This window comes from Verruconis gallopava (genome assembly GCF_000836295.1).
Source record: "Verruconis gallopava strain CBS 43764 unplaced genomic scaffold supercont1.32, whole genome shotgun sequence".
NCBI classification, from domain to species: Eukaryota; Fungi; Ascomycota; class Dothideomycetes; order Venturiales; family Sympoventuriaceae; genus Verruconis; species Verruconis gallopava.
In genome coordinates this window covers 49,076-61,292 of record NW_015622168.1, presented here as the reverse complement: position 1 = coordinate 61,292, position 12,217 = coordinate 49,076, and the positions used below count along the sequence as shown (strand labels likewise).

The following is a 12,217-nucleotide window of genomic DNA, read 5'->3' as shown; positions in this document are numbered from 1 at the left end:
GCTTCAATCGCAGGACGAGCCCTCTTCAGCACAGTTCAAGACGCCAAAACCAGTGCTCTAGGATGCGCCGATTTAAGATCGTGCAGAAGCTGTAGGCACAGCCCGGACGGTGGCAGCAAGAGTACGAGGAGGCATGCGTGGATTTACCAATGATGGACGCAGAAGATGAATTACCCTACTCGAGCGCAGCCCTAGATTCGATGGAATATGCCGCTGGAGCTTGGGGGGTTTGGATGTACCGAATTATTCTGCTGCTGACCTCCCAGGCAAATCGCTGCACCGCATATTCCTGTCCAACTTCCTCACCTCTTTTTTCGCACTTCGCGACCGTGGGGGGAATTATGGCCGCCCGTTTTTTTTCTCGCGTGCCGCTCTGGGCCTTTTGACTTGAAACGGCTCGATAGGTTCATTTCGCCCCTTTGTCTCGGGCTCGGCAATGTGGTGGTTGCCTTGGCACCGTATCTTGTCGATGTTCCGTTCAACGTCTTTGTCGCTGGACCGGCAGAGATCTGCGCCTTTTTGTGGACGACAAGGCGCCATTCTCACGTCGAACGAGGAAAGTTCGAAAATACTCGCTGCGACACAGGCGCACGAAGCGGAGAGGTAAGGTTAGGGCCTGGCCAACTAAGCGAGTGAGGCCGTGACGTGCGACCCCAATCTCCGCGCCTCCTGAACGGTCTGAAAATCAGCCACCAAAGGCCAGATACGATCTGGTGATATTACAAACCACATCTAGCGTGCAAAACAGGCGCGTTCATTGGCCCATGCTAGACCAAAATAGATGTAGCTGAACTGCCCGGGCTTGCACGGGGTGGTAACTCATTCTACATCGTTGTAACTTCACCTCTTCTTCCTCCACGCACTCGTTCGCTTTTTTATTCAGCTCTTCAGCTATTTTCGCTCATTATATAACCATTTCGTCCTTCCTTTCTGTTTCGAAGTCATTCGTTCAGACGTTCATTCATTTGCTTGTGCCTTCAGAATCACCCGTTGTTCTTTTGGTCGCATTTTCCTCAAGTAACCATGTACAAGTTCATCGTTCTCGCCGTCTCCGCTGCTCTGGCCAGCGCCTACACTACCCCAGTATGTGATGCGATTGATCTGCCTGTTTACAGGCGAGACCGACTGACGTTGATTTAGACTTCGCAATGCACAGACGGCTGCAACCCGATTGCTAAGCCGGGCCTGAACGAAGTGGTTCCCGTTGGCATTCCATACACCGTAACATGGCAGCCAACCACAGAAGGCACCGTTACCCTCGTTCTCATGAAGGGCCCATCTACAAACATCCAGCCTCTCTATGCCGTCGCTGAGAAGATCGCCAACACAGGCACGTACACTTGGACTCCAGCAAGTGACCTTCAGCCTACTGGCGACAGCGGCTACGGCTTCCAGTTGATTGATGATGCTGACGGCACTTACCAATGGTCTACTCAATTCGGTATCTCCAACCCTGACTACTCTGGCTCTTCAGGCAGCGCTTCCGCATCTGCCTCCGCTTCCGCGTCAGCATCCGCTTCTGCTTCTGCCTATGTCTCCGTCAACACTACCGTCATCTCAACCACTGCAAGTTCCGTCTCGAAGCCGACTGGTGTGTCCAATACTACTTTCGTCTCCATCACCTCGGTTGGCTCGGGATCTAGCCAAGCCACTACCCTCACCACTGGCGTCGTCCCAACCGGCAGCTCCACCGCTTCTGCCTCACAAAGCCCTCAGGCGGCCAGTGGTGCTATCGCTCTCAGTGCTGCAAGCATCGGTGGCGCTTTTGCTGCTATCATGGCCGCTGTCATCGCCCTATAAAGCATTAGTTTTCCTTTCCGCACTGGCGAGCGTGTGTTAGAATGAACGGGACTCTGTATGTTAGTTTCGAGGGGGGGAGATAAAATTCCAAGAAAAAATACCCTTTTGCACGCATACATAAAATCTCCGAAGGATGGTAGTACGGGCGCAAGTATCCTTGGTTGTGTTTCATTTGTTTATTCCAGAGTCTTTTTCTTTTTCTGGGAACAAGTCCGTGCCGCGTTTTCTGAAACTCGAACCGAATTTCGTTGTCCAACATCATCCTTGAAGCTTTGCCTATGCACTTGTTGTACGCATTTCTCCCAGGTTTGCGTGGCGACGTGAATGATCGTGCGAGCGTGAACAATCTTTTGGTCAAGATCGTCCTCGATATATGAACAGCCAACTGCTGGTCGAGTTCATAATTTCGCCGGCGCGATGATTATTCCACATTAATAAGAAAGGCATTATGTGTAGGAAAAAAAAAGCACCATCGAAGGAACAAGATTTTTGGCCTCGCGGCAACCGTGGCTCATGAATAACTAAGTAGCTCCATATATCTAACGAAAAGGAATTAAAGTCGCGACATCCTCCAACCGCAAGCTGTGTGGAGGCTCGAAGGGAGTTCGCGCTTTTTCACCATATCGAAAAAGGTGTCTCCTCTTCGACCTGATTGACCTGCAATGTTGTTGCGTATTTGGGTATCATAAATCTCAATTTCAGTGCTCTCCTCTCGAATTCACATTTTATCATCATGGCCGAGGCGCTACATGATGGCACACCTTGATCCGCCATCCTTCTCTTTTGTTTTGCTGCCCGTCGTAGGCGCTGTCGCAGGTGCTGTTGCCGCGTGTCTCGGTTGATCGATAGGAGCATACTGCATGATCCTTGAGCCAGGTCTCAGACCATTCGCTTCGCGTTGCATTGGTGTAGATGCTCCTTCTGCTCTTGGAGTTCTTGCAGCACCGATGCGCCACCACTGTCTCCGACCAAACGTATCTGTTGTGGTCGGCGTGCTTGCGCTGTGTATGATCGGCTCGGGAATAAAGTTATTTTGTTGCCGCTGCTCTGATACTGAGGCGATGGTAGCAAGTCGGTTCAGTACGGGCCGCTGTGTCCTCCTTGACGACGGACTGTTATTTTCCAAACTCCTCCGTGACGACTCTTGCATTACAGTCGGAACTGATGGTAAACTCCGCGTCAGATCGCTAGACACTGCATGCGGAGTGGCATCAGTGCACGCACCTAAAAGCGCACCAGTTGTAGGCGAACTACCACTGCCTGATCTTCGGTGCGGCGGAGCAACTTGATCCACGATTGGACTTGCCGGCGAAGGTGTATCCCGACGTGTAGCCGGCGGTCTTACAAACTCCGCAATGGGCGACGGAGCTGTCATATTGGGCGGTAAGCCCTGAGTAACAAGTGGTATTACCGGTGCTGAAGTAGCTATGTTTGCATTCAAAGTTGACTGTTGGCCTGGTTGGAATATCGCCGTGTTATGACTTGTTCGACTAGAAGTCGATGAGGCTGAGTCAGCATTACGATGGTTCGGGATGCGCGAACTACTGGTCTGCAGACTGTCTAGCGCCATTTGAGAGCTTGCCTGCAGACTGCTAGCGCTGGCACTCATATGCGAAGATCCTGGTCTTGTAGTTCGTGATCGAGGATGCAAAAGCTGTTGCATGGTACTAGCATTGGATGACGAGCCCGGATGCTGAGCAAGCACAGCCGAACCCTGTGAGTATGCCTGCGACTGAGTGGCGTACGTCGAGCTTGGGTTTAGAGGAATCGCAGAGACTGGAGGTACTCCAGACAGCGGCCGTGATAGTCGATTCTGCATGAGACTTGGCGGCTTAGGTGCCTGAGGGACATACGCAGCAACTGCTTGAGGATTGGCGGAGACCGGATGGCTGACAACATTGTCGGGCTCCTCGCTATAAACAGGTGGAGGTGGGACCCAATTGTCTGCGTCGCTTTCGTGCGGTATCTCTCTTAGCCCATCAGCTCGTCGGTATTCTAAAGGCCGATCTGGAAGAGCTCTAAGATGCTGCCTGGTCGCTGGCGCATTGGCAGCAATAGTGGCGGCGCGATGCAAAGTAAAGTACGATCTCGGCTGCGATTGAGAGTATGGCTCGTCGACGGGCATGACAACAGCCTCTTCGCGCTCTTCGTTTGTGGACAAACTAGAGAAAGATCGACGCCTTCGCGTTGAACGCCCGCTATTTGAATGCTCTAATCCTCGCAAGGTTGGAACTCCTCCGCTACCACCGGAGCTCAGCGATCGTCTCAAGCTTCCTCTTGGACTTGGTATGGGGTTGGCTGGTGGTCTATTTGGTGGTCTACTACGCTGGATCTGGGTTCGCCGCCTGACTAGATCTACTTCCCGATCGAGCTCCAAGACCTCATCTGTGAGATCTTCGGAGACTGTAAGCTCGCCTAGATCAACAAGAACTTCAGGTGGCTGTTCTGCGCTCTCGTCTGTGGTGTTGTCCAAAAAGTCAATCAAGAAAAGCTTGCCACTCGCTGCAGGAGCTTCAATTGGTACCACTTCCTCCGGCATTACGATATTGGATGTGCTGACCAGCGCCACAAGCCTGTCAATTTCCGCCTCCATGGTCTGCACCCATTGCAAATTCGTAATCGTCTCAGGCGGTGCTCCTTCGCTGATACTAAACAACTTGATCTTTTCTGCAGCATCGAGGGCGTTGTTTGACCCATCGCTGCTCTCGGACTCGGGAGAGCCCGTATGGGCAGGCTCCCACCACGATGGTGGAACATGGTAGACCCAAATCTCTTTCTCGACCTTCGATCGTACAGCGACGGCGATTGTGGATGCATCTTCTGATATTGCTGGGACGGACTCTTCAGGTTTGTGATGACGTGTCCAGACGACCTCTTCCGGTGTGCCCAACTCTCTACTTGTGAATCGCTTCATAGTGACGTCGTACACCTTGAACTGATCGAGATGTGAGTCAAAGGCTAGGATCTCGCTGTTCACTAGGTCGCTGTTGGAGGTTGGAAGGAGAGCAGCTTGCCGTGCCTTTACACGCTCAGGAAACAGAAGCTGTGTTATCCAGAGTTTGCCAAGCGGCTGCTGTTCGATCACTTCCTCCACGAAGGCATCCTCGAACGAGTCGTTTAGAGAGATGAAGGTTGAGTATCGGCTTTTCTTGAAAACGGATGTAGCGAGAAGGGCCCGACTGTCCTTTGAGAACATTAACCTGTCCAAGGCAGAGCAGGTTATATATCTCTTATCTGTTTCCATGCTTCCCGGGCTGAGATTCTTGATCTCGAGCCCAACGTCCGAGCCAGCAGCCACGATCTCTCCACACCAGGAGAACGCCAGAGTCTTCGCCTCGTTGTCTAGATGAATTGTTTCTAATTTCTTGCACGCTCCTTTCAGTAAATCACCATGCTCGCAATAGTAAACATCTATTTTGTGCGAGGTCGTCAATACTGCAAATCGCCCCGAGTCGCTGATCGACACAGCCAGAGGTTTTCTTCGTACGTGAAATGCCCTGCATGTGTTCTTATATGCCGGTAGATGTTCCGTAGATATCACGTATAGCGCAGAGGAGCTGAATGCGGCCAACCACCGTCCGTTAACAGATAGGGCGAGACCGAGAGATTCGGGGAATGCAGATGAAGTCGCGTTCGTGGACACCAGCCTGACCACAGTGGTCTTGGAATATGGCTTATGCCTCCTAGCGGTTTTCGATGTCCCGTCCCCATCGCCGGTTGCATTGCCTGGGGTAGGGCCAGGCGCTGTATGGACTCGTATTGAAGTCTCGGTCATTTCTGGAGCCGACATGATAGTGCTCTTGTACGAATCGTGTTGTGCCGATATGAAAGCATCAATAGCAATGCCATGTTCCGATTTTGAATCATTTTCTCCCATCTCTTATCGACTTCATTGCATCGTACATCGATATCGGGCGCGAAATTTACGATCGTGAGAGCGAGCGGAGAGGGATGGAGAGGCAAAGGCAGATCACAGGTTAATGATCGCCGGACCAGGGGTTGTTAAGCGTCGAACAAGGACCGATCGCCGCTACAACTCGTCAAGGCTTAGCAGAACTGTCGAGTGAGATAACAACAGGAAGGGGTATATCTGGTTCAAAGGCGGTTTACAACAGCTGCTCGTCGCAAGGGAGCAGGGCCAAAAGGCGACGAGGCCTGTTCCATCTGCGACTTGCGGAAACCCTATATTTAGGTAATCCTGCAGATACGATCGGCCCATACTTTGGCCAATGGCAACAATCTGAAGAATCTTTTCAACTGGGGTTGCCTTTCCAAGCTCGCAAAACTTGTTCACTAGAAGTCGGTGGAAAATACCCGTAAGTTTCTCCGCACACCCATGGAATTGGAGAATGGACAGACAAATGGAGAGTCAATTCTCCACACCCGACGTATGGCAATAGCGAAATGCCTTGGCATGCCCAGGCGTCAATCGAATACGAGACCAAGACTCGAAGTCCCAAAGTTAGTCCATTTACTGATTGTACGTCATCTCGAGCGGTGCATTTCATACCTCTTCCTATCAAGTAGCTGCGTTTCGTGAAAAGAACTCGCGTCGTAGTGTAGGCCTCTTCCAATTGATCTTTCTGATTGGAGTAAGGAATGCAGCGCAGCTATTCGAAGGCTTCGCTCCGACTCTCTCTTACTGTTTTGTGCATTTTTTATGAGCTCAAGCTTAGAAGCTGGCTTGCTTGTAAACGTGAAAGACGTAGGCCTTGCAATCTATTTTCTGATCTAGACACCCGCTAGCAGTCGCTTCTTCTCAGCGCATTCGTTAGTCGTGGTTTTGAGATCAAATCGCGATGGCGCCATCCCTTACGATTCCCCTGTAAATATGTATTCAACGTATGCAGCTTCTAATTGTTATTTGAGTCTTCAATAGTAAAATGATATGATACTACATGTTCATATTCTTGCATAATGGACTGAATTGGCATCAACTGCATGAGATGTGTGGCAAATCATAGGCGGTCTTGCAGTAAAGTTTGGCCATTCCTTCAAATGAGTTGATTAGTTTACCTGATCAACTTCCTTTCATCCTTTGTCCCCAACATACCTTTGAGAAACTATCTCGGTGCTTCAAATGCCTGGTCTCCTTTTCTTTGATGTGAGGATTTCGGTCAAGTCTGATAGAACAGCCATGTTTGCGCCAAGTCGCGAAATATTTCAGAGTTTTTAATGTAAGATCAACCAGATACAAACATGTTAAGCTCGAATGACCGAAGATCCTACTTATCTGGCATTTTTCAGAGTCGCAGCTATTCATTCCAAACAATGCGTGAAGTGTTCGTGTGTTTACTAGTTTGATTATTGCATTGACCGCTTTTCTCAATAGCACAGAGACATAACGTGTTAGGGCCCGTTTGAAATCAGTAGTATGGAAGAAGTGATTCTTCTTTGTATTTTGAAGCATCCGTGTGTGTCCAGGTGGACAGTGTTTCGAATGAAGTTGCCGGAAGAACATTCATTTGTCTCTTGAACCCACGACACATCGCAGAAACCAAACGAATTTTCTGATGACAAGAAGGAATAAAATTTCCTGGAATCAATTGTTGACCAATCTCCAGTAGCAGAGTACTTAAAGAATAAAAGAACAGACGGTTACGGAGTCGTTTTCTTGATCCTCATAATGATTGGGTTGCATTTTCGGTTTTCGGCCATAGCAGCACGCTGAGTTGGTAGTGCTATCTACCTTTTAGAGTCACTTATCTCATCGCGTATACGTCTCTGAACTTGTTTTCGCGGGCTTAATCTATGTAGCAAGCATTTTCTTCAACAAGAGTTACAAGTTCAGCCTCAAAATCTAGGCTGATTCACGTGATTGTTCCTGCACGGGCCATCCGCAACAGAACCCGACCAGGAAATTTTGTTCATGATCGATTTGTAACAACTCATCTCTCAACACTTCGAGAGACACATCAAATTAGGCCGTAGGTCATTTGAACAACATTGTACGTCAGTTTCTATATATGATTGACACGACTGCAATTCAAAAAGCTTGGAAATCGCCAAATAGTAAAACGCAACCTGCAGACCACCACCTCTTCAATGAGGTCGAAAGGGCAAAGTCATCTCATGGCGTCTTGTTGTGAATGGCATTGCAGGCTGGTACATTGCTCGTCTTTTTGGACGTCTTTGTTGCAAGATCAATTTTGGACCATCATAGTTCACGCTTTCCTCTCAATGCGAGCAATCTAAGAAAGCGAGACTCCTAGCGTACCAACATTGCCTAGGCACATGGATCTCTTGAATGTAGTAAAGAAAATATACTGTTTTGGTGTACGAGGACTCGAAGCGTCTCTAGGGAGCAGCCTTTGTTGTCATTTTGTATGAAGTTCTCTATGCAGATGTTGGCAGCAACTTCGACTGTTTGCTCTGCGATGTTAACAAGGTGCAACCATTCGTATCTGGAGTTTTAGGAATAGTGTCTTCTTTGGAAGAGCTCACAAATGTTGATATTGATGCATCTTAATCATCCGAGTCTTCGCTTCAACTTCTCTAAGCAGACATTCGACTTGCTTCTACAGCTCAAATTCCCCTTGTTGCCGAAGTTCTGGTCCTAGTTTCTCAGGGGAAAGCGAGATGTGGTTGCAGTTTACTTATACAAGGATTAAAGAACGGGTTGTTTCATAGTCACGGACTTCGGCGTGTTTTCGTGATGGACAGAGACACGATAGCTACAAGCGTACGTTAGTGGAGCTCTATTCAACCCCATGCTCAGCTGCGATGTACGACGTCATTCTTGACTGACCTTGCTTTGCTACCTTACCACGTAGCAATTTCTTTGCTCCTCTTATCGCATCGCTCGACGCCAGTTTCCCAACATCGAATTTAGACAAAGTGCGCTTACGATATTGGAGATCTTGCCAACGCACATCTTGAAATCATGGCGGCGCAAAACCCAAAAGACAAAAAGCACCCAAAGTTTGGACATCTACCGCTGTCAACATCGGGCCCACAGCCATGTGCTTTATCTGTGAGTGACTTTCTCCGTCATCGTAAAGGTCGTGTTCAAATGTCGCATAGGGCACTGCACTCTTGAACTCAGCATTTCACAACAAAGGCTCAGCCTTTACACCCGAGGAACGCCAAACCTTTCAGCTTCATGGCCTCTTGCCCAGTAACGTTCAAACACTCGATATCCAGGTTCGCCGAGCCTATGAGCAATATAGCTCCAGACCGAATGACATTGCCAAAAACACCTTCATGACGTCCATGAAGGACCAAAATGTTGTACTCTACTACAGGCTTATCCTAGATCATTTGAAGGAAATGTTCCCGATCATCTACACGCCGACTGAAGGGGAAGCGATAGCTAATTTCTCGCGTTTGTTCCGAAGACCTGAAGGCTGCTTCTTGAACATCGACGACATGGAGCGCGTTGAGCACGATATCTCGCAGTTCGGAGATCCGGAAGATGTTGATTTGATTGTGGTATCGGATGGAGAGCAGATATTAGGTATTGGTGATCAGGGCATTGGAGGAATACTGATTTCGGTTGCAAAGCTGGTGATCTATACGTTGTGCGCCGGGATTCATCCTGCCCGAACTTTGCCAGTGGTTCTGGATTGTGGAACAAACAATAAGGATCTTCTCGAAGATGAACTGTACCTCGGATTACGGAAGGAGAGAGCTCGAGGAGAGAGGTACGATAAGTTCGTAGAAACTTTCTTGGCCGCAGCGAGGAAGCAGTACCCGAGAGCATACATTCACTTCGAGGACTTTGGGCTGCAGAACGCCCGTCGAATCTTAGACATGTATTCGCCCAAATTCGCTTGCTTCAATGACGACATCCAGGGCACGGGCTGCGTTACGCTCGCAGCAATCATGACAGCGGTTCACGTTGCGAAGCTGAAATTGGCGGACATTCGCGTCGTGATGTTTGGTGCTGGCACGGCTGGGACTGGAATTGCGGATCAGATTGTGGATGCAATTGCGCACGAAAGCGAGAAGGAAAAGGAAGAAGCCCGCAAGCAGGTCTGGTGCGTTGATAAGCAGGGCTTGTTACTTCGGAGCCAAAAGGACGAGTTGACAAATGCGCAAATACCTTATGCGAGAGACGAAAAGGATTGGGAGGGAAATGAAAATAATGGTTTGCTTAGAGTGATCCAGAAGGTGAAACCCAACGTTCTCATAGGTACATCCACCAAACCTGGAGCTTTTACAGAAGAAATTGTCCGCGAAATGGCGAAGCATGTTGACCGACCCATCATTTTCCCACTCAGCAATCCCACACGACTCCATGAAGCAAAACCCGAGGACCTGTTCAGATGGACGGATGGACGAGTTCTCTGTGCAACTGGTAGTCCCTTCCCTCCAGTAGAATACAACGGCAAGAAATATGAGATTGCTGAATGCAACAACTCGACCACTTTCCCTGGGATCGGTCTCGGTGCGATTTTAAGTCGCGCTAGACTTATGACGCCCTCGTTACTCGTAGAGGCCGTCAAAGCGCTTGCAAAGCAAGGACCGGCGTTGAAGGACCCCTCTGCACCTTTACTGCCAGATGTGACGGACGTGAGAGAGATAAGCGTGCATATTGCTGCCGCGGTGATCAAGCAGGCAGTCAAGGAGGGATTGAACGAGGAGAAAGATATCCCTGAGGATGACGCGGAACTAGAGGAATGGATACGAGAGCAGATGTGGGAGGCGAGGTATCGACCACTTGTGAGGGTTGATCCGTCAGCAGCCAGCTCTCTTGCGAGGGGCGAGGCGGCCAGTGGCTCTTCAAGTAAGATGACCAAAGTTTTGTAGGAGTATGGTTGTGCCATCCTCGTCAAGGTTTCATTGGTAATTATGGAAAAGATCATAGCCTGGCCACTTCTCTATGGGCCAAGTTAGATTGTCCATCAGCGTCTTTAAATCTCTTCCTCCATTGAATTTTTCATTCCGAGGCATTTCAGAGTTTACCACAATTGCGTACGTAGTCTTGTTGCGGAAATTTATGTTCACAAAGCTTCTTGTCCCCCAATAACCGCCGTCTTTGTACGCATCAATCAGCCCCTCTCCATCATAGCTGACATTGAATCCCTTTGCGTAGCTTGATTTTGTGATTTTCGACTTGGTGAACATGGTGCTGATCGTGGTTTGATTGAGGAAATCACCACGGCCCGGTATACCGTTTACAGTTGTCAGCATCTTCACGAGGTCCACTGGAGTACCGATCCACGCGCCGACTGAGTCCCGACGGTGAACATGGAAGGAATATGGACGATTTGGTTCCTTGAAATCGTAATATTTTACCTCATGTTTTTGCCTTTCGTCGACAGCTAGAGTCATATTCAATATTCCCATAGGTTTCAGAATACATTCCTTGACGTACTCAGCGTACGGTACAACTCCCGATGCAGCTTCTACGACACGTCCTGCGAGGAAGTACCCGAAGTTTGAATAACTTGGGAATGTGCCTGGAGCGTGCGACGGCGTATACCCGTCCAACAATGCAGTAACGAGCTGCCATTGATCGAGAGTTAGATATTTCTCCATGTATGTGGGGTCACAACCCGTCCCGCACATATCTTCATCCACGAAGCCAAGCGAGTGCTCGAGGAGATGCTGTACTGTGATGCTTCTTTCCCATTTATCGAATGTCTTCTGGCTGTAGCGGTGTCCCAGAATGCTATCTTCACCGAGAACGCGATCAGAAAGACTGAGAGAGCCATCTTCGACAAGACGCATGATAGCTATGGCAGTTATGCTTTTGGATACGCTAGCAAGGCGGAAGCGGTTATATGGTGTGACTTTGAGCTCCGCTTCCGCGTCTGCGTAGCCAAAGCTCGAAGCATATACGAGGCGGTCATCGTAAGTGAGTGCGATGCTGAGCCCAGTAATAGAACGTTCTTTGACGAAGTTATCGACGATTTTATCGAAACGAGAAGAATTGAAATGTCGTTTGTTCTGTGCAAGTAGAGGACGTTGCTGCTGGTCTGGTAAAAAGAGCTCACTCTGAACGCTAGCGACTAGGGCCAGTACGTAGAGCAATACAGCCGTTAGGGAAGCAATCATTTTGCTAACTCCGTGAAGAGTCTCATATTCCAGCAAAATTTTGGCCACTAAAAGTTGTGTATTGAGAATCACTGTGCGTTTTGTCGGAAATCACAATGACCAAAGCTTGACGTTCTCATGTCGGAGACATGAATCTCTCGGGATGCGGGGACTCAACCAGGGTTTTGTTGATTCTCAACGTGTATGTAACTCGAATGTCACTACGCGTGAGAAACAGTACGTAAGCATATGATAGTCAAACTCTCTCCGACGTCCTTTGAAAATGTTGATATCTTAAGACTGGCGGTGTCGTGCTAGAGGTGCAGGAGATTAGAGTATCTTGGTAGTTCTAACAATGTGACCAGGCGATTCGCTTGGACAGAGGTTTGCCTCAAAAAGTCCAAAATTCTGTACGCTCAGGTACAATCTATGTAGT

The 12,217-nt window shown here is 49.0% G+C and overlaps 4 protein-coding genes across 4 annotated transcripts; 2 read left to right on the top strand and 2 right to left on the bottom strand.

The window, feature by feature from the left end:
• Window positions 1-698: 698 nt before the first annotated feature.
• PV09_07702 (uncharacterized protein) lies at window positions 699-2,419 on the top strand. The gene is made up of 2 exons (XM_016361507.1): window positions 699-1,083; window positions 1,141-2,419. Exons 1-2 carry the CDS (start codon window positions 1,024-1,026, stop codon window positions 1,798-1,800), a joined length of 720 nt encoding a protein of 239 aa, XP_016210586.1. The 5' UTR covers window positions 699-1,023; the 3' UTR covers window positions 1,801-2,419.
• On the bottom strand, window positions 2,282-6,020 carry PV09_07701 (uncharacterized protein). The gene has a single exon (XM_016361506.1). The coding sequence runs from the start codon at window positions 5,675-5,677 to the stop codon at window positions 2,546-2,548; it is 3,132 nt and encodes a 1,043-aa protein (XP_016210585.1). The 5' UTR covers window positions 5,678-6,020; the 3' UTR covers window positions 2,282-2,545.
• Window positions 6,021-7,784: 1,764 nt separating this feature from the next.
• On the top strand, window positions 7,785-10,760 carry PV09_07700 (uncharacterized protein). The gene is made up of 2 exons (XM_016361505.1): window positions 7,785-8,773; window positions 8,824-10,760. The coding sequence occupies exons 1-2, from the start codon at window positions 8,684-8,686 to the stop codon at window positions 10,549-10,551; spliced, it is 1,818 nt and encodes a 605-aa protein (XP_016210584.1). The 5' UTR covers window positions 7,785-8,683; the 3' UTR covers window positions 10,552-10,760.
• Window positions 10,563-11,918, bottom strand: PV09_07699 (uncharacterized protein). The gene has a single exon (XM_016361504.1). It carries the CDS (start codon window positions 11,800-11,802, stop codon window positions 10,582-10,584), a length of 1,221 nt encoding a protein of 406 aa, XP_016210583.1. The 5' UTR covers window positions 11,803-11,918; the 3' UTR covers window positions 10,563-10,581.
• Between the last annotated feature and the right edge of the window lie 299 nt (window positions 11,919-12,217).

Coding starts and splice junctions, on each gene's coding strand:
- PV09_07702 (XM_016361507.1), top strand. CDS start 1,024: ATGTACAAGTTCATCGTTCTCGCCGTCTCCGCTGCTCTGGCCAGCGCC. Junction 1,084..1,140: donor CCAGCGCCTACACTACCCCA/GTATGTGATGCG, acceptor ACGTTGATTTAG/ACTTCGCAATGCACAGACGG.
- PV09_07701 (XM_016361506.1), bottom strand. CDS start 5,677: ATGGGAGAAAATGATTCAAAATCGGAACATGGCATTGCTATTGATGCT.
- PV09_07700 (XM_016361505.1), top strand. CDS start 8,684: ATGGCGGCGCAAAACCCAAAAGACAAAAAGCACCCAAAGTTTGGACAT. Junction 8,774..8,823: donor CACAGCCATGTGCTTTATCT/GTGAGTGACTTT, acceptor AATGTCGCATAG/GGCACTGCACTCTTGAACTC.
- PV09_07699 (XM_016361504.1), bottom strand. CDS start 11,802: ATGATTGCTTCCCTAACGGCTGTATTGCTCTACGTACTGGCCCTAGTC.